Source organism: Abramis brama, assembly GCF_963993115.1.
Source record: "Abramis brama genome assembly, chromosome: 19".
Taxonomy (NCBI): Eukaryota; Metazoa; Chordata; class Actinopteri; order Cypriniformes; family Leuciscidae; genus Abramis; species Abramis brama.
The window spans coordinates 9,425,171-9,443,213 of NC_139981.1; the positions used below are offsets into that span (position 1 = coordinate 9,425,171).

The 18,043-nt window shown below is 37.3% G+C and overlaps 2 protein-coding genes across 3 annotated transcripts; one reads left to right on the forward strand and one right to left on the reverse strand.

Annotated features, from left to right (window-relative positions):
* Positions 1 to 546: 546 nt before the first annotated feature.
* Positions 547 to 7,050, forward strand: LOC311069752 (alcohol dehydrogenase 1-like). Its single transcript, XM_084093166.1, has 9 exons — positions 547 to 792; positions 2,574 to 2,675; positions 2,782 to 2,923; positions 4,106 to 4,193; positions 4,404 to 4,623; positions 5,868 to 6,128; positions 6,247 to 6,376; positions 6,456 to 6,594; positions 6,669 to 7,050. The coding sequence occupies exons 1-9, from the start codon at positions 775 to 777 to the stop codon at positions 6,697 to 6,699; spliced, it is 1,131 nt and encodes a 376-aa protein (XP_083949292.1). The 5' UTR covers positions 547 to 774; the 3' UTR covers positions 6,700 to 7,050.
* metap1 (methionyl aminopeptidase 1) lies at positions 7,029 to 17,522 on the reverse strand. 2 transcript variants are annotated; one of them, XM_084093164.1, is made up of 12 exons: positions 17,335 to 17,521; positions 15,253 to 15,304; positions 15,010 to 15,119; positions 14,808 to 14,868; positions 12,889 to 12,912; positions 11,657 to 11,748; positions 10,450 to 10,533; positions 9,679 to 9,817; positions 9,141 to 9,272; positions 8,793 to 8,936; positions 8,596 to 8,661; positions 7,029 to 8,086 (listed from the first exon to the last, which is right to left on the reverse strand). In XM_084093164.1, exons 1-12 carry the CDS (start codon positions 17,446 to 17,448, stop codon positions 7,920 to 7,922), a joined length of 1,185 nt encoding a protein of 394 aa, XP_083949290.1. In that variant the 5' UTR covers positions 17,449 to 17,521; the 3' UTR covers positions 7,029 to 7,919. The 2 variants fall into 2 exon arrangements, with proteins under 2 accessions (XP_083949290.1, XP_083949291.1); XM_084093165.1 differs by lacking the exon at positions 12,889 to 12,912 and having other exon boundaries at positions 17,335 to 17,522.
* Between the last annotated feature and the right edge of the window lie 521 nt (positions 17,523 to 18,043).

Genomic DNA, 18,043 nt, shown 5'->3' on the forward strand with positions numbered 1-18,043 from the left:
AAAAATAATTTTATGGTGTTTTTTTCGATTACAGCCAACGCCATGACTGCTTCTTTCTTCTTCCATTCATAGAAATAAGGAAATGAACCCACTTCTTCTTTGAATATGGCGGGGAGGGGAAATGGATATCTAAAATAGAGCAACGTCATGCACAATAATTTGCACTAGTCATAATGACGTTTGAGATATCTTTAACTTTCATTCTGCCTAGTCAAAACTGAATTACAGATATCTGCAATTGTCATTTAAGATGTGTGACGAGTTGAATGTCATTTTCAATGACGTCATTGCAGATATCTGTAATTCAGTTTTGCCTAGTTAAAACTGAATTCTCTATCTGTCGATTCGACTAGTCACAATTACGTTACAGATATCTTGAATGACAATTCCAACTATCCAAAATGTAATTACGACTAGTCAGAAAGACATTGTTGATATCTACAATGTTAATTCCGGATAGTCAAAATTTGCTTTTAAATGTTAAAATGGCTTGCCATAAGTCGATGCAGACAGATTCTATTGGCTCTCGATGCATCCTCGGTAAAAGGGGCGGATCAAGAACACATCCGGGGATTTGAACTGGACTTGGCTAGATGGTAACCCAACCTATTTTTTTACAGTCTATTTGATTGTAACAGTACTTGGGCAGCGACTGATCTGATGACGTTTCACAAGAACACAAGTAACGTTACAGACAAGAACGCATATTGAGAAACGGCCATATTGATTCTCTGTCTCTCTTTGCATTCATCTCAGCAACGACTACATTGGGAAATGGCCACTGCAGGGAAGGTTCGTAAACTTGTCTTTTAGTTTCTTTTCCTTTGTGCTGCAGAGCAGGAAATGCATTATTAATATGACTTCAGTCCCTTTATACCTTTACGCTCATTTCCGTTGACCTATTGATCACATAGGGGAAAAAAGTACAGTTAAGTTTAATTTGTATTCTCTCTGATCAATTTAATGCAATAATAATAATAACTAGATGAAAAAGTTTGTAGACAAACTTTAAGTTGGCATGAAAAAGCCTTGCCAGAAAGTTTGAAGAATTTGAAGTTTTTAGTTTTAATTAGTTTAAGTTTTAGTTTAGTAGTTTTAAGTTTAGAAATATTAGTTAGAAGGGAAGCTTAAAAGGGATACTCCACTTTTTTTGGAAATAGGCTCATTTTACAACTCCCCCAGAGTTAAACAGTTGAGTTTTATCATTTTGGAATCCATTCAGCCGATCTCCGGGTCTGGGGGTCCCACTTTTAGCATAGCTTAGCATAATGAATTGAACCGGACAAGACCATTAGCAAATCTCTCAAAAAAATTAACGAAGAGTTTCTCTCTCATTCCTGCATGAATGAAGGAATGAGAGTATAGTTCCTTGCCATATCAGCCTAGAAAATCGCAACTTTTCATTTCCCGTCGGTTTTAGTACACGATTTAACTACAGAAGAGTCAAGTTTTAAATAGGAAAAATATCGAAACTCTTTGTTAATTTTTTTGAGAGAGATGCTAATGGTCTTGTCCGGTTCAATTCATTATGCTAAGCTATGCTAAAAGTGGGACCCCCAGACCCGGAGATCGGCTGAATGGATTCCAAAATGATAAAACTCAACTGTTTAACTCTGGGGGAGTTGTAAAATGAGCCTATTTCCAAAAAAAGTGGAGTATCCCTTTAAATAAGTCTCAATTGATTAGAAATAGTACATAGAATGGCAACTAATGGAGTCTAATGAGCCTCTCCAACTGTCAAAATTTTAATTTAGTTTGGAGTTTTTCCGAGTTTTGATCGTCATTTTTAGGAAAAGTCCAATCAGTTCTAAAAAGATAAAGCAACTCGAGTCAGATCAGTTTGAGTGTCTGAGCCGAGTTTGGAGTATGTAGAGTTAAAGCTCTAGGAGGAGATAGAATATACATTTTTAGTAATAATAATAATAATAAGTTTAAATAGGATTTTAGTAAGTTGGCTCTCTCAAGCCAACTTAATAATAATAATAATAATATAAGACTCATAAGACAGTTACGGATGCTTTGAGTTATCTAGTAACACAAAGCTTGTTTTTTTTAGCTATAACTTAACTAAACCAATAACTTTTAGCTATAACTAAAAAATAATTTAAAGTGATGAAAACTGAAAATGTGTTATTACAATGCACAAATGACTTGCTGCACTGCTTTACTAACTATAATGCAATATGACGACTTACTCTTCATATTAAGACTAAATAATATAAAGGTTACTTAAAGTGTTTTAAATTCCACAAAAGTGCGATGTGACGAGTTCATAATTATTATTCTAATTCTCTTAATATATATATATATATATTATATATATTTGCAATTCCCCCAGTTTTCAATCAAATGGATACTATTTAACCACACTAAAACTGTTATTGCAGTTTCATTGAGTTAATATTTATCTTTAGTGATAGTAAAATCACAGATAGTTGTGGCTCTATGCTTCCATTGGCTGGACAACCTCCAACCACAATTAGAGAGCAGAGATCATGCAACCGCTCAAGTTATATAAAGTTAAGTATTAAATACATAGAATATGATGAACCAATTCCATCTGTGTGCCAAAGGTGATCAAATGCCGCGCTGCCGTTGCCTGGGAGCCCAATGTTCCCCTGAAGATGGAGGAAATAGAAGTCGCCCCACCTCAAGAAGGAGAAATACGAATCAAGGTGGGAAATGTCCCATGAAAGATGTTACAAAACCAAGCAACTAATTTTAAAACATGCAATACTGTTTAGTTGTGTCAATAAACAAAGATTTTCCTCCATCACGTAGATTGTAGCTACATGCATGTGTCACACTGACCTCTACCACCTGCTTGAGGCAAAGGACAAGCGAGGTTTTCCCACTGTCTTGGGACATGAGGCCGCTGGTGTGGTGGAGAGTGTTGGACCTGGAGTCACTGATTTCAAACCAGGTCACAAAATAAAACATCATCTCTAGGCATAGCTCAACCATAAATGAAAGTTCTATAATTTACTCATCCTCATGTTGTTCCAAACCTGTATGACTTTCTTCAGTGGAGACAAAAGGAGCATTTTTTAATTATGTACTACTTTTTCCATGCAATTACAGAGACTGAGGACCGGATAAGTTGAATAAAAGTAATACATATGACTTCCAAGTATCTGAAGTCATGTAGCTTTGAGTTTTCACTGATTATTCACGATTCACTGATATTATTTGCCTCCATGAGCCTGTAGTTGCTGTGACTGATCGAGTAAGAGTTCCAACTCAAACTCAAAGTAAGAGTTTCTCGCATTGAATAGCCTTCATTTCTCAGCACAACAATAGACTGATGCATTTTCAAAGAAAGTTCTTTGTTTCCATTTTGAGTCTGTAATCAAACCCATAACTCCTGTCCTGATGCACCAGAGACTCAGCTAATCTAAAGATGGCCAACTTTGTGCTAACACAACTGCAAAAGGGTTTTCTACTGATCAATTAGCCTTTTAAAATGATTAACTTGGATTAGCAAACGTAACATGAGATTTAGGGTAGCCTACGTTTACACGACACGGATCCGCGAAAACGGCTAAAAACGCTGTATTTCTGCCAGGCCATTGGATGGCGATGAAACACCATATAGATTGAACACTTAATACATGTGCATGACGTCTTCATTTTCAGAGATTCACGTTTTTGTTGTTTTACACGGAGACCATTTTTAAAAGTTTGCTTTTTCAGGCACCCACAACGTTTTACGTTTTTAATATGTCTGCACTGTATTTGTGATTGATTAATTAGAAGTTTTTGTAATGGATCAATCTTTGTTTTTCTAAGAAAAACAAGGAAAATTTCAAGTGATCCGAAACTTTTGAACAGCTGTATATAGCCTACTTTTTTGAAACTTTCTGAAATAAAATGACTTTATATCTTTATATCTAATGAAATAAAGATAAAACAAAATACATAAATAAATATAAAATAACAAACACATAACAAAATGACTAAAAATATATTATATAATAGTGTATAATAATACTAAAATAACATCTTTAATCCTTTAACTTTTGAGTGTAAATATATGCTCATTATATGCTCAAAAATATGTATATTGCTGTAAACTAAAACTATATCTGTGTATTGTGTTGAACAGGTGATAAGGTCATTCCACTCGCGGCCACTCAGTGTGGAGAATGCAGATTCTGCAAGTCTCCAAAAGCAAACCTGTGTGACCGCAACTGGTGAGAAACAAACACAAAACAACGTTTTACATATACTCAATTTCTTGCTTTTTAGAAGCAAAAAATAATAATTTCTCTGGCAGGACAAGTAATAATCACGGCAGAACAATTAACGGAACAAATTGTGACATTTCATCCTTCTGTTTTTTTTTTAAAGCTTAGCCTACATTGTTTTTTGTCTACAAAGTTTTTTGTCTTCTTTTCTGACAGGATAAATAAATATGTTGATTTTATGTCATATCCAACAACACGTTTTACTTGCCGTGGTCAACCCATCTTGCAGTTCATGGGCACCAGTACTTTCTCTGAGTACACCGTCACAAACCAGATTGCTGTGGCAAAGATTCATGATGATGCTCCACTCGACCGCGTGTGTCTGCTCGGCTGTGGCATCGCTACTGGTTATGGAGCTGCTGTCAACACAGCTGAGGTGAGTATAGAGACTCAAGAAGCATTTATACACTTGCCATTTTTAATCTGTCAAAGAAAACCATTCCAAACAAAACAAAAGCAGAATCAACAGTTGTTAGTGTCTGTTGTTAGTACTTTGGGCACGCCAAATATGCATTTATTCTATCTGAGAAAAGTGTGAAATCTCAATTCTCCAGTGATGACTGCCATCTTTGTTGTAAACGAATTCAACCCAAGCGCTCGTTGGTGACGTGGATGATTACGTTACGTTACCCGCCCTGACAATTTGATTGGTCCGAACAGCTCTGGTTCGGGCATAATAGCTCCACAATGGATCAAGTCCAGACCGAACTTCCCAACCTAAAAATGTTGTGGGCGGGGCTAAGTTCGGCTGGCATCCAGGCTAACACATGGTGTGTTCATTAATTAATGAATCAATGTTTGAGTGAATCAGAAATGTGATGATTCATGACTCATCCCCACATCCGAATATGATTACTTCCCTACTAAATATTATGCAAAAAGCTGTAGGCTACATGAAATGAATAACATGTCCTAATTCACAGTATTCATAAACAAAAGGGGGAAAATACCTGCATGACCTAGGGCCTAGGCTACTTCCAACAGGATTCTAAAGTGTCTTTTATACATAAGCCATCCGCCATATTGGAACGGTCAAAGCCGGTCCATGAACATTCAAGAACAAGTTGACAGTGTCTGCAACCGTAGTTAGACATGAATTTATCGGCAATAAACTTCAGCAGATGATTTTGCTAAACTAACACAATACAAGACAAAGGTCTTAGCTAACACGACATCAAAAGGTTACCATAGTAAAAGTAAAAACTTTAAAAAGCACCGTAGTAAAAACTTGTTAATAGATATAAAACAAACACATTCTCACCTGTGAAAGGTTATCCCATTTCTTCAGGAATTTAAATCTCGGTGGTTTCACCATAGACATACGTATACGTAGATTGCACATTCGACCACTCCAGACCATAGACTGTCGTGCATGTCAGCATGTCGTCACTCATAGTAACAATCAATGATGCCACAGCATTGCGCAGCTTCTGGTTGTGAAACCGCAGAGATTTCAATTCTTAAAGAAATGGGGCAACCTTACACAGGTGAGAATGTGTTGTTTGTCCTAACAGTTTTATTTATTTTTTATTATTATTATCATTTTGTTTTTTGTGGCTTGAATAGTAAGGTGTATGTTGAGGTGCATTACAATAGTGATTTGTTTGTGTTTGTGTGAAGGTTACACCAGGCTCTGTGTGTGCAGTGTTTGGACTGGGTGCTGTAGGTCTGGCTGCAGTCATGGGCTGTAAAAACGCTGGAGCCTCTCGCATCTTTGCTGTGGATATTAATGAACAGAAGTTTGAGAAGGCAAAGGTCTTTGGTGCCACTGATTTTCTGAATCCAAACGCATATAATAAACCAATCTCTGAAGTACTGGCAGAAATGACCAATGGAGGAGTGGACTTCTCACTCGAGTGTGTGGGAAGCACTGAAGTAATGGTAAGACCTCACTGACACGTACTCTACAATATGTAAAAAGCTGCATTTATTTACTTATTTAAAAGCTTTCAGTTCTTGCAATCTTTCTGTGTGTGAATTAATGCATCTTTGACCTCAGAGGAGCGCACTGGAGTCGTGTGTTAAAGGTTGGGGTGTGAGTGTTATGGTTGGCTATACTGATACAGACTTTTCTGCAAAACCAATTCAGCTCATATCTGGGAAAACCTGGAAGGGATCTCTATTAGGAGGTAAACCAGCTGTCAGTTAATGCTTTCTATGGCTTTCAGAGTATATGCATGTGCATGATTCATTTTTGTTTATGTAAAGGCTATAAGGTCAAGGACTCTATTCCAAAACTGGTTCAAGACTACATGGCCGGCAAAATAAAGCTTGACGAGTTTATAACACACAAAATGGATCTGGAGGAGATCAATGATACCGTCAAGCTCATGAAAACTGGACAATGGTATATTTCTCACCTTCAACTTGTTTCTCAAGTTAATCCTGTCAAAGTTTTAACAATTTTCTTCTATCTTACAGCATTCGATGCATACTGAATATTTCCAAATGAGAAGCAAATTATCTTCACCCAAATTCTACAGCACAGTTTAAGACAGATGGGAATGGATTGCACAGACTTACAGCAGACAACCTTAATACTAGTTTAATATTCTGTATTTCTGAAAGGTGTGGATCTAAAATGATGGATTGAATCTTGTACTCCAGTTCTGCATGGCAAGGAATTTAATTGTTTCACCAAAAGCAACAACAATTCAATACAGAGGAACTTGTTGAATTATCTTTTCACCTGCTTTCATAAGTCATTGTTGAAATTGCATTCTGTTGTGATTGCTTGAAGTTTGGCATTTGTTGTACATTAAAAAAACTAACAAGTCCAAATAAAGGAGAAAATATACTTTAATTCAGCTTGAATACTGAAACACTGTAATTGATTCCATGAGATGCATCAAACTGACAAAGAGGCCTGCAACTGTTTTTTTGACTTTCGCATTGCTCTTTAAGTGGCATTAAACAACCAAAGACAAACAAAAATCATCTTGTCACTGACTAAGGATGACTGTAGTGAGAGGACATTCAGAAAGGCCATCCTCTCCCCATCACAAAACATAATTACACCATTGTACCTAACCTAATGTTTCCCTAGGTGACATTCTCACTCAAACTGGATTGATTTAATGGAACCTTATTAACGCTGATAGAAGTTTATGAAAAACATTTGTACAATGTTCAATAACATTATGAGGCACTCTTTCAGCTGTAAAGAGTTTTCATATATCAATCTTGATTTGATAAGGTTTGGAGAGACTCCACAGGGTTTTATCACATACACTCGTTGCATCTCAAACCTCAACAATGGCTTACAAAACAGACCCGGTACACTGCAACGAGCCAAGGCATACAAACACACTGAAGCAGACTGAGACAGCAAACCTCACACAGCCGACACACTCTCATAAACACACGGGTGCGTACACGCAAAACCACTCACGCAGATACCTCTGCCTTGTAGACAGAGTGTGGTGGCACTGAAACCAGGCTAAAGGCCAGTGCCTTTAAATTTTCTCAGATCCAAGCTGATTAATGTGACTGCCAGGTGACACATTCAAAAGTTACCAAATCTCCATCTCCTGCCCAATTCCACTGATACGGCCACTTGGCCAATCATCTCCTGCCCAACAGAGAACCACAATGTGATTGGCTGATTGGTGATATGGGGCAGAGCTGCTGTATCCTTCACTGCACAACAGGGCTGATATAACCCTACCAATCCTACATTTGGGACAGGAAGTGAGCACGGCCATTATCCTCAAGGCGACGTGTGAGGATCTCACAGCCGGTCTCCGTCACAAGGAGTGTGTGCTCAAACTGGGCCGAGCGTTTGCCGTCACGGGTGACTGCAGTCCAACCATCTGGCCACGTCTCATCTTGCCAACCACCTGCACAGAGCAAAGACTCTTTACTAATCAATTGATTATAATATTTAAATCACACCGAGTCTAATTTTTGTTTTTAGTTAACAGTATGTTGAAGGAAAGAAAACTTGTGCAGTTGATGGGTTCAGCAATTTGCTTGCATGATACACAAGAATATTGTAGGTAAACAAAATGAAATAGTTAAGTTATACCCAACCATTCAAAAGTTTTATGTTGATAAGATTTTTTTGAAAAAAGTCCCTTATGCTCACCATAATTGTGAAATATTATTATAATTTAAAATAACCATTTTCTATTTTTAATATATTTTATAATGTAATTCATTCCTGTGATAACAAAGCTGAATTATCAACAACCATTGTGTCACATTATCCTTCAGAAATCATTGTTCTGATTTGCTGCTCAAGAAACATTTCTTATTATCCATGTTGTAAACAGTTGTGCTGCTTATTATTTTTGCGAAAACCATGATATTAACTTTGACAGCCTTACTTTTTAAACATTGTTCTTACCTTCGCAGATCATGGGCTCAATAGTAAACACATGTCCAGGCTTCATCACTCCAACTGCTTTATTCTCTGTAGAAATGCATAAAACAAGGACAGTACAAGCTTTATGAGTGTTTGCAATCTCTGCAGATTTCATCACATCACAGTGTGCAATGCTTGTATCATTCAGACTGCATCAAACTGGACGAGATGTTACTCACTGGCATAGTGCGGTACGTTTGGTGCCGTGTGGAATAGTTTGTGAATGCCGTGACCACAGTAGCTCCGTACCACAGAGAAACCATTGGCCTGGGCATGTTTCTGGATGATGTTCCCTAGCTCACGATACCGAATACCAGGCTTTACTAGACAAGACAGCAAAAAAACACCTCAGATCACAACACAGACACCCCGCTGTGCAAGTCTGCCCTCTAAAGGTCATTAGTGTACATCACATCAGACAAACATACTGTACACTACATCACCTAGTCCAAATAAAATGTCTAATTCGCATAGCATGGGGTCTGTTGAATTGTTTAGTGCTTGTTTGCAAGTAGTTTCATTCTCACCAGAGTCGATGGCTTGCATAAGGCATTCATAAGTGGTCTGAACCAATTTCTTGGCTCCCTCATCTACTTCACCCACAAAAAAAGTTTCATTCAGATCTCCATGGTAACCATTGTGGTAAACCGTTATATCGACTGCAGGGGAAAAAATAACATATGATTGGTCAAGTGAGCATGTAATATGAAGTGCAATTCAACTTAAGTCTGAATGTTTTTCTGCATGTTACACAGAACTGCAGAAAACTACACACAGTGACACAAAATTATTTGATTATGCATTCAGCAAAGATCATGATCATAAACTGAGCAGAAAGAAAAAACAACAGTCTGGACACTGCCAATGCATTTACAGAAAATTGAAAATTGAAGTCACAAATCTCTAATGCCTAGTAAATGTGTAGCTGGACTAACTGAAATATGTAATATATTTTAAATTTAGAGGGAGAGTGTGTATATTCTTTTAAGACAGCATTCTTGGAGGCAAAATTAAGATCTAAGATGCATGTATGTACTATATGTGCACATGCATGCTGATACATACTGTTCAGTATGTCCCCATCTTGAAGGAGACGGCGGTCAGGTATCCCATGACAGATAACTTCATTGACCGAGGTGCAGCAGGACTTGGGAAAGTTGTAGTAGTTCAGAGGAGAGGGGTAGCAGTTCCTCGCTATACACGCCTTAACCAGTAAACATGGAGACACCACATTAGCATCAACACAACACACAAGATGGCCACATAAAGGCAGCACTACTCTAACCATAACAAAAGTAGAGTTTACAAAAACAAAATCTAAGTATTCATTAAGAATATTTTCAAATAACTGTCAAAATTATGCTCTTTTTTCTAGAAGGAAACTAACAAAAAGTAGTCCAGCACGAACCATGACATTTAGAGTAGTGGTTCTCAGTCAGGGGTCCGGGGCCCACTAGGGGGCCTCAGCAAACTTCCAGGGGGACCCCATAATGTCTTAAAATGATTTAAATTTAGTTATATTAACACCAATTATAGTTATATTATACTAAGTTAATCTAAATGAATATGCTAAAAAACTAAAACAAATATGTGCAATAATAAAATTAACATATTTTTTAGTTTATTCATTATTATTATAATAAAAGGACCAGGCGTACTTTTTGGAGTCAAAAAGGTAAAGAACAACTGCTTTAGAACAAATAAAAGAGACAAATTTCCATATGAAGGCATCAGCAATTTCACATTTCCCCTTAGATAACCAGTATTTAAACTTTATGCATTGATCATTGACTACTACTTTGTAATATTTAAAGAGAAAAGATCGTGAAGTTTTACCAAATGCACCGCATGGTCGATCTCCTCGGTTGTCATTCCAGGTTTCACCATCATGGCAGCAATGTCAAGTACTTCTCGAGCCAGCTGAAAGAGGAAACTAGCACGCGTAAATTTCAGAACATCACCCATATCTTGATTTCCTTGCAGTGGTTGCATTTTAACTTTGGTTTTTAAATTACATAAACTTGCACCAGTCTATCTTGCGGAGTTGTGCGTCCGCTCAAATCATCGCATCCACTCAGATCGGGACATTTAAGGCGGCGATCGAGCATTTGCTATTGCTCGTCCAACACTCTGGAACAAGCTCCCAGTAGCCATCCGAACAGCACCTTTTCTTTCAGTTTTTAAAACTAAGCTAAAATCCTATTTATTTGAACATATGATGTTAGTCTAAAATAGAAGTCAAATAGGTCTATTATATTGCTTTGTCATTTTTTTATATTACATTCATTCGTTTTTCTCTTATTCTATGTAAAGTACTTTGGTCAACCCATGATTGTTTTTAAATGTGCTTTAGAAAGAAAGAAACGAAGAAAGAAACAAAGAAAGAAAGAGTCTTTACAGTCAACAATTCATATCTCTTCTGCTTATGATAGACATGATAGGCCAACACTAGCCAATTTTTCAGCTGATTTGCATAAAATGTGTGAATTTATCTTGTTTTTCTGAGGTTCTCCTACACATACATGATTAATTATATAAAAAAAAAAAAATTTTAAATCGAAGGCAGAACAAACAGCAACAGAGCAATTAGAAGTTAAATAGAGGCAGACAAATTTCTCACTCCATGCATCCTTATTAAATCTATTACATTTGTTTATACATCAGTATTCCTGTTTTATTTCGGTAACCTTCAAGCTGATTTGCTAAAACTGGTGCATTACATTACATGACAGGCAATTGAAACATGAAACAAAATCATTTTTACGTCAGTTTATGGGACGCCGTTTAGAATTAAAATTCTATCTTTCTCGAATTGTATTATTTTGGATGTTACACACATTAACAATGTAATTCTATTCATTCAGGTACAACACAAAACTAAAGCTAGTTCATTAACAATACAGATTCCTGTTCTCTAATATTTGGTTGTTATTGTACTTTATCCCTGACTCTCACAACAACACCCAAAACTTCAACTGTAACATTTCACACTTATTATTCTGCATGCAAAGTTATTATTTGTGGAGTTATGATGTTGATTTACCTTGCAGACAACTCTCATGCCCTCAATCTCTTCAGCGTTGAGGATCTTAATCTGAGACGTCCCTTTCATGGTCTGCTCTGACTCTGACATTCCTGAAAGACGTGATGAATTTGTGAATTGGTGAGCAGTAAAATACACTGATACCCATCTACCCACAAAAGCATCTTACTATCACTCATATATATTGACTAGCTCTGCCTACTGACCTTCACCACAACAGAATCTCAACAGCACAGTCTCCAGTCAGCTAATGAAGACAACATAACCACTTCTTAGAGACAAACACACACACACACACACACACACACACACATATGGTCGCTGATCTAGTGAGGTCTAGGACATGACAGTTTGGCAATGATGTGATCACAGACAGTTCCTGCTGGGGCTGGGCGGTATGACTATATATATCGTGTGGCGGTAGAGATAGAGCGACAAAGACACTTTATAGGGCTTTTCACACTGCACTTAATCCCAGGTTATTGTTGTTCTAAGCACTGTTTTTAACCCAGGGTAGAGAAACGTTTCACAAAACGTTTAGAAGTGGGGTTAACATTGCGTTTTACCCCGGGCTCATGAAACCCTGCTCTGGAGCATTGCGGTGCCAAACGTATACATAATGCAAGAATGTTACGGCTAAATGCTGCTTAGCAACAAACAGCCAATCGCATGCCTCATATTCACGTGCTTTGGACAGTCACAGAAACACTAACATAGTATAAACAGTATGTTTCAGTGTTTGGGAGAAAAAAAAAGTCAAATGGTGACAGAAAATGTGTCAACTAGATTGAAGAGAGCATTTCATTCTCACCTTTACAGTAGGTGAAACACTTGATTGTATCGTCAGCAATATATTATATGAGGATGCGAAATGCTAGAGCCTTTATGTATCAACAGTAAAAAGCCCTTTTGTAGTAGTAATGCAAAAAGAGATAGCAGGATGTGTCAAAAAAAAAAAAGTATTAACGCAAACAAGTTTAGATGTACCATATTTCATTGAATTCTCTGCAAAAGCAATACAACGTTTGGTCATATCGCCCACCTCTAGTCCCAGCTGAGTGACGATATCAGCCATGCAGAAACAAACAGAGCCATGCTACTACACAGACACACTCTCGCTCACAAAAATACACTCACACGCCCACTGCGGAGCCAACCGCTCCCTGTAATACTATTAAAACAAGAGGACAGCACTGGCTAAGACACACATGGGAAGCGGCGGGGCTTCGTACCTGCCAACAACCCAACCTCTGCAGCTGCAGAGAGCAAGAGAAGAGCTTCAGACACACACTGCAGCAGCCCACCCCCAAACACACACATACACGGAAATAAATGGTAACGTGTATAGAGTGACTTCAGGACCATCACACACGCTCTCACAAAGAAGTGCAATTGAATGTACTGTTAAAAATGTGCACACATTCCTGACCTAACCAGGGGATGCTTTTGAAGACATTCAGGCTTTTTCAATACATCACTATTCTGCTGTTTGAAAGCCGGGGGCAGGAGACTCAAGGATGGGCTAATAACAGAGGAATGAAAGGCTGTAACTATAGGAGCCTAATACCAACTAATCACCAACATAATGGTTACTTACGGGAAGACTCTGCAGCATCCGTTAATGAGGGACAAATGAGCATTTATTCACAATACACAGTGATACATGAGAGATGCATCTAGACTAGAAGAAAAATCATGATTCGTTCTGTACCATCTATCATTGTTTGAAAAATCGTTTCATCATGAACATCTTTTACAGGGACCCCAAAAAGTATTTGGACACTTAAGTCACACTTAAAGGTGCATTGTGTAATATTTAGGAGGATCTGTTGACAGAAATGCAATATCATGTACACAACTATGTTTTCAGTGGTGTATAAAGACCTTACATAATGAACCGTTATTTTTTTTTTACTTTAATAAGCCATTACTATGTACATACATTGAAATAGCTATTTTGCGCTGATGTTTCTACAGTGGCCCTAAATGGACAAACTACTACAGAGCGCGTTTCGTCACTATATTGTTCTACGTGCAAATAAACTAGCTAAAGTCAGCGAATAAAACACTGACGCAATGATGAACAAGCAACAATAATATTCGCAATAACATATCGTTTTCCTGAATAATTAAGTAAACAATTTCTTAATTGATCTTTGCAAAGAAACCTCATTGCTTAACTGGCTACTTACTCTCTGCGACAACGACATATTTTCCTGTCGGCCACCGTAACTTCTGTTGGTTGCAATTCGCAACCTCACCACTAGATGCTGCTAAAAATTACACACTGCACCTTTAAACACGTCTGCGTTTCATTGCATTAAATAAAAATATCAGTGGCATCTGCATATAAATAAAACCACACCTTATCAAAGAACTTCATGTTTTCATGGTTCTCAGATACACTAGCATAGTAACTAGAAGGTTAGTGATGATCTATCTTTTTTTTTTTAAACGTATATAATGTTATAAAAAAAAAATTCTCTCAACTAAACTTTCTGTTCAACAAAGAATCCTGAAAAACATGCATCAGGATTCAACATTGATAATATGAACAAATCATGTTTCTTGAGCAACATATCAGCATATTAGAATGATTTCTGAAGTGACACCGAAGACTGGAGTAATTCTGAAAATTCAGCTTTGCATCAGAGGACTATGCATTTGGCCTCATTTAACTATGCATTTGGCCTCATTTTCTCATTTCCTAATCGCAAACATATGATTCCGATGTTCATTAAACTCCAGATCCTAATAATACAGATGGATACACCAATGAAATACCAAACAAAAAACAGAGTTAGAGTTTTCAGTAAACAGAGAAACATCTACAGTAGATGTGTATATACAATAAAGAGAGGTTTAATGTGGTCAGAAGGTGCACTTTTGCAGCAAACACTTTAAAAGTCAAACAGCACTTCTGCAGATGAGATGGAGAGTGAGACCATTAGTTTAAACGCTTGTATATCAGTGGCCCATTGCAAGGGTCAAAAGTTTAAACCAGGCGTATCAAACAGAGCAGCCGGTCGGAATAGTGCAATGACTCAAATAAAGGGCTTGGGGCAAGAAAGCTAGTCTAGGTTAGAGTGTTGTGGAGCATAATTTACAAAATGAGGTCAAAATGTATGTGTGAAGGGTTTTGCAATCTTACCCAAAGGATGATCTGCATAATCTGGTCTCTGGATGTTGCTAGGAACAAGCCGCATGGGTGTCTGAAAACAACCAAAAAAAAAGTAAAACCCCCAAAAGAGAGCCGTACCATGCAGTGGAAATATGCGTGCATGTGCTGCAATTTCGATGCAATTTTTATGATGTCTGTGCTCATGTCCATCTCTAGTGTGCTGCGTCCTTACCAGTGGATAGTGGGGTCGCAGTTTACCAGTGTATCTGTACCCTGGCCACGGGTCTGTGTTGATTTCTTTTTCCACACAGTTCTTTCCCTCATCGTTTACTTTGTCCTCCTCTACAAATAAAACACCAGATATTAATGATGGCATTATGCAAGGCATGATTTGTATGGACTATGGAGAATATAAAATGCAAATGCAGAATTGAACATCACTCATCAACAGCGAGAGTGAATAAAACACACATACTTGCTTTTTTGTGGAGCAGTTTGTGGGTAGCCCAGCTGCCTTTGAAACATTCCTGAAAACATACAAAAACTTAGAGGTTATTACTCAAACAATTTCACTTCTTAAAGGCCCTCAAAAATTAAGTTTCTGTTAACGATGTATTTGCTAGTGTCAAAATTACACTACCATTTTTAAGTAGTTTAGGTTCAGTACGTTTTTTCTTTGAACAAATTTGTTTATATATATATATATATATATATATATATATATATATATATATATAGTTAAAATTGATCAAAAGTAACAGTGATGACATTTATGTTACAAATTTTTTAACTTTCTATTCATCAAAGAATCCTGAAAAAATGTATCACGGTTTTCACAAAAATATTAAGCAACAAAATGGTTTTAAACATCAATAAGACGACATTTCTTGAGCACCAAATCAGTAAAGATTTCTAAAGGATCATGTGACAATGAAGACTTGATTATACATACTACGAATACGTTACAGTCATTTTCAACTATTATAGTTACAGCTATAAAATCAGAAAAGTTCATTTAAATCATAATATTTTGCAACATTACTATATTTTTGATTAACTGAATGCACCCTTGGTGAGCATAAGAGACCTCTTTCAAAAACATTTTTTTTTTTTTAATCTTACTGACCCCAAACTTTTGAATGGTAGTGTATATTATAGCATTTAAAATGTAACATTCTCTTCCAGTAAACAAATCAAATATTATGATTATGAGTGATGATCTTGCAACGAATATAACCGGAATATCCAAATTATTGTCCAAAAATTATGCTTGCAATAAATAGAAAATCACAATCCTCTTGTTTTAAAGTAAAGGCTTTTTATATGTCTAGCTTTGTTTGTATAGGAAGTACAAAAAGTAAACTGCGTTTATCATGTAATTTCATGGGTCTTTAATCAAATAAAAAGAAAAAATATGAAGCATGTAAAAAAAATTTATAATGTTACTGAACTGTTACATTGCGTACATCTACTAATATACTAGTTAAAGGCGAGCTGAATCATGTACTTTAGCAAAATTAGAAAGAAAAGCTGATGAAAATATCCTATATAATATGACAGAGCTCTGCACTTTCTCCATATTAAAGTATTACAGTGAGAGCTCACTACACAAAATGAAAATTCTGTCATCACTAACTCGCCCTTATTTGTTCCAAACCTGTATGACTTTCTTTCTTCAGTGGAACATAAAAGAGGATATTCTGAAGAACGTTGGGCTCCAAACAACATAGAACCCAATTGACTTTCAGTGCATGAAAAAAACTGGAAAAAAACAAGTGTTTCCACAGAGGAAAGAATTTCATACAATCTTAGAATTACATGAAGGTGAATTAAAGCACTGCAAAGGTGAATATTTGAATCAGATGGAATCGGTGGAAATGTCAAATCAGATATACTGGACTTGGCAACACCATGTCATAAAATCAGCCTCTCCAAAAGTGCAAGAGTCCAAAGATGTGTCAAAATGTAATAAGATGTGTACTTGTACAGCATTTTTTGAGCATAGGCTTTTTGCCTTAAAACCCAGTGAGCTGCCAACCTAGACAGCATTTTGACCATCATGGCCATGTTGCAGCTCACTAGGATTTGAGACATAGGAGTGCCCAGCAAATCATACGAGAATGATGAGAGTCAGGGTTAAATCTACACTCCCTTATAGGTTGCACAGATTTATGCATCATGTTGTCATTTAACTTTAGAGATTATAAATACAGGCTTGGTGTATTGATTTAACAACTGAGCAGCAAGCGGGCCACGCTGAGCTGAAGTCATTTAAAGCACATTGAGCAGAGAAACAGCTCGCTAATTTACATTTTCGCTCCGTGTTAGGGTTTAACATCTCAGACTAATGTGTCATCCTGAAAATCACCATGCACAAAACTTTAATGCAAACGTCAAAGCTCAAAGCAAGGGCTAAAGTGGCTGTTTGTGATGTACAGTAAGACAGCTAGCTAGCTAACGTTAATGCTGAGCTCAGTCCCGTAGGCCGGCAGCGTGACATGCGCTACAAAACCCGAGAGCTTCGCTTGTTTCTTAAACCAAAGTGTCAGAGCTTCACCTGAGAGCAAAAGTATGAGCCTTGAATTCCGAGTTTGATGCAGGTGGGACACTGGAGCTTAGCTTCGCTGCAGCAGCCTTCCGTCTCGCACTCCCGTGTCTCCACCGCCGCCATGCTTCTGCTGCTGTCGGTCAGAGAGGGAGAGGGAGAGAGAGAGAGAGAGCTGCTGCTGTCTCTACCGCTGCAGTCATCTGAGATCAGAGGGAGGGACTCCAACACCACCTTGTGCATCATTGCAAAATTTTGTTTATTTATTTCACTTGCAGCCACATAATTGCATATAATTGCAGCCACAATTATTGACCACACATCATTGTAAAGTTAGTTCGAATATTTCTTCTCCAACAACTAAAGTAGTTTCACAAGAAGCAAAAGCATCAAAGGCCTCACCAAGCAACGCAGACCGAATACCGGACTGGAGTTCAGTGTATGAGTGGAGCGGAGCAACAGAGACCTACCCAGCTCCGCTCTAAACGTTCTGTAATCACGCCTCCGTAGTTCCACTACAGGTTTATCTATTTCCCATTCCTCTCTTGAATATCAAGAGAAACCCAGCTATGAGCTGTTCTGTAAATAATTGTGTTCTTTTTTCTTTTCTTTTTGTGTTAGGCAAGGCTTGGGGTATTTAGAAGCAATTAACACTTGTCCATCCATGTGTTCAACAAATCAACGCCCCATATAGGTGAACCATTGGAATTGTGAAATATGC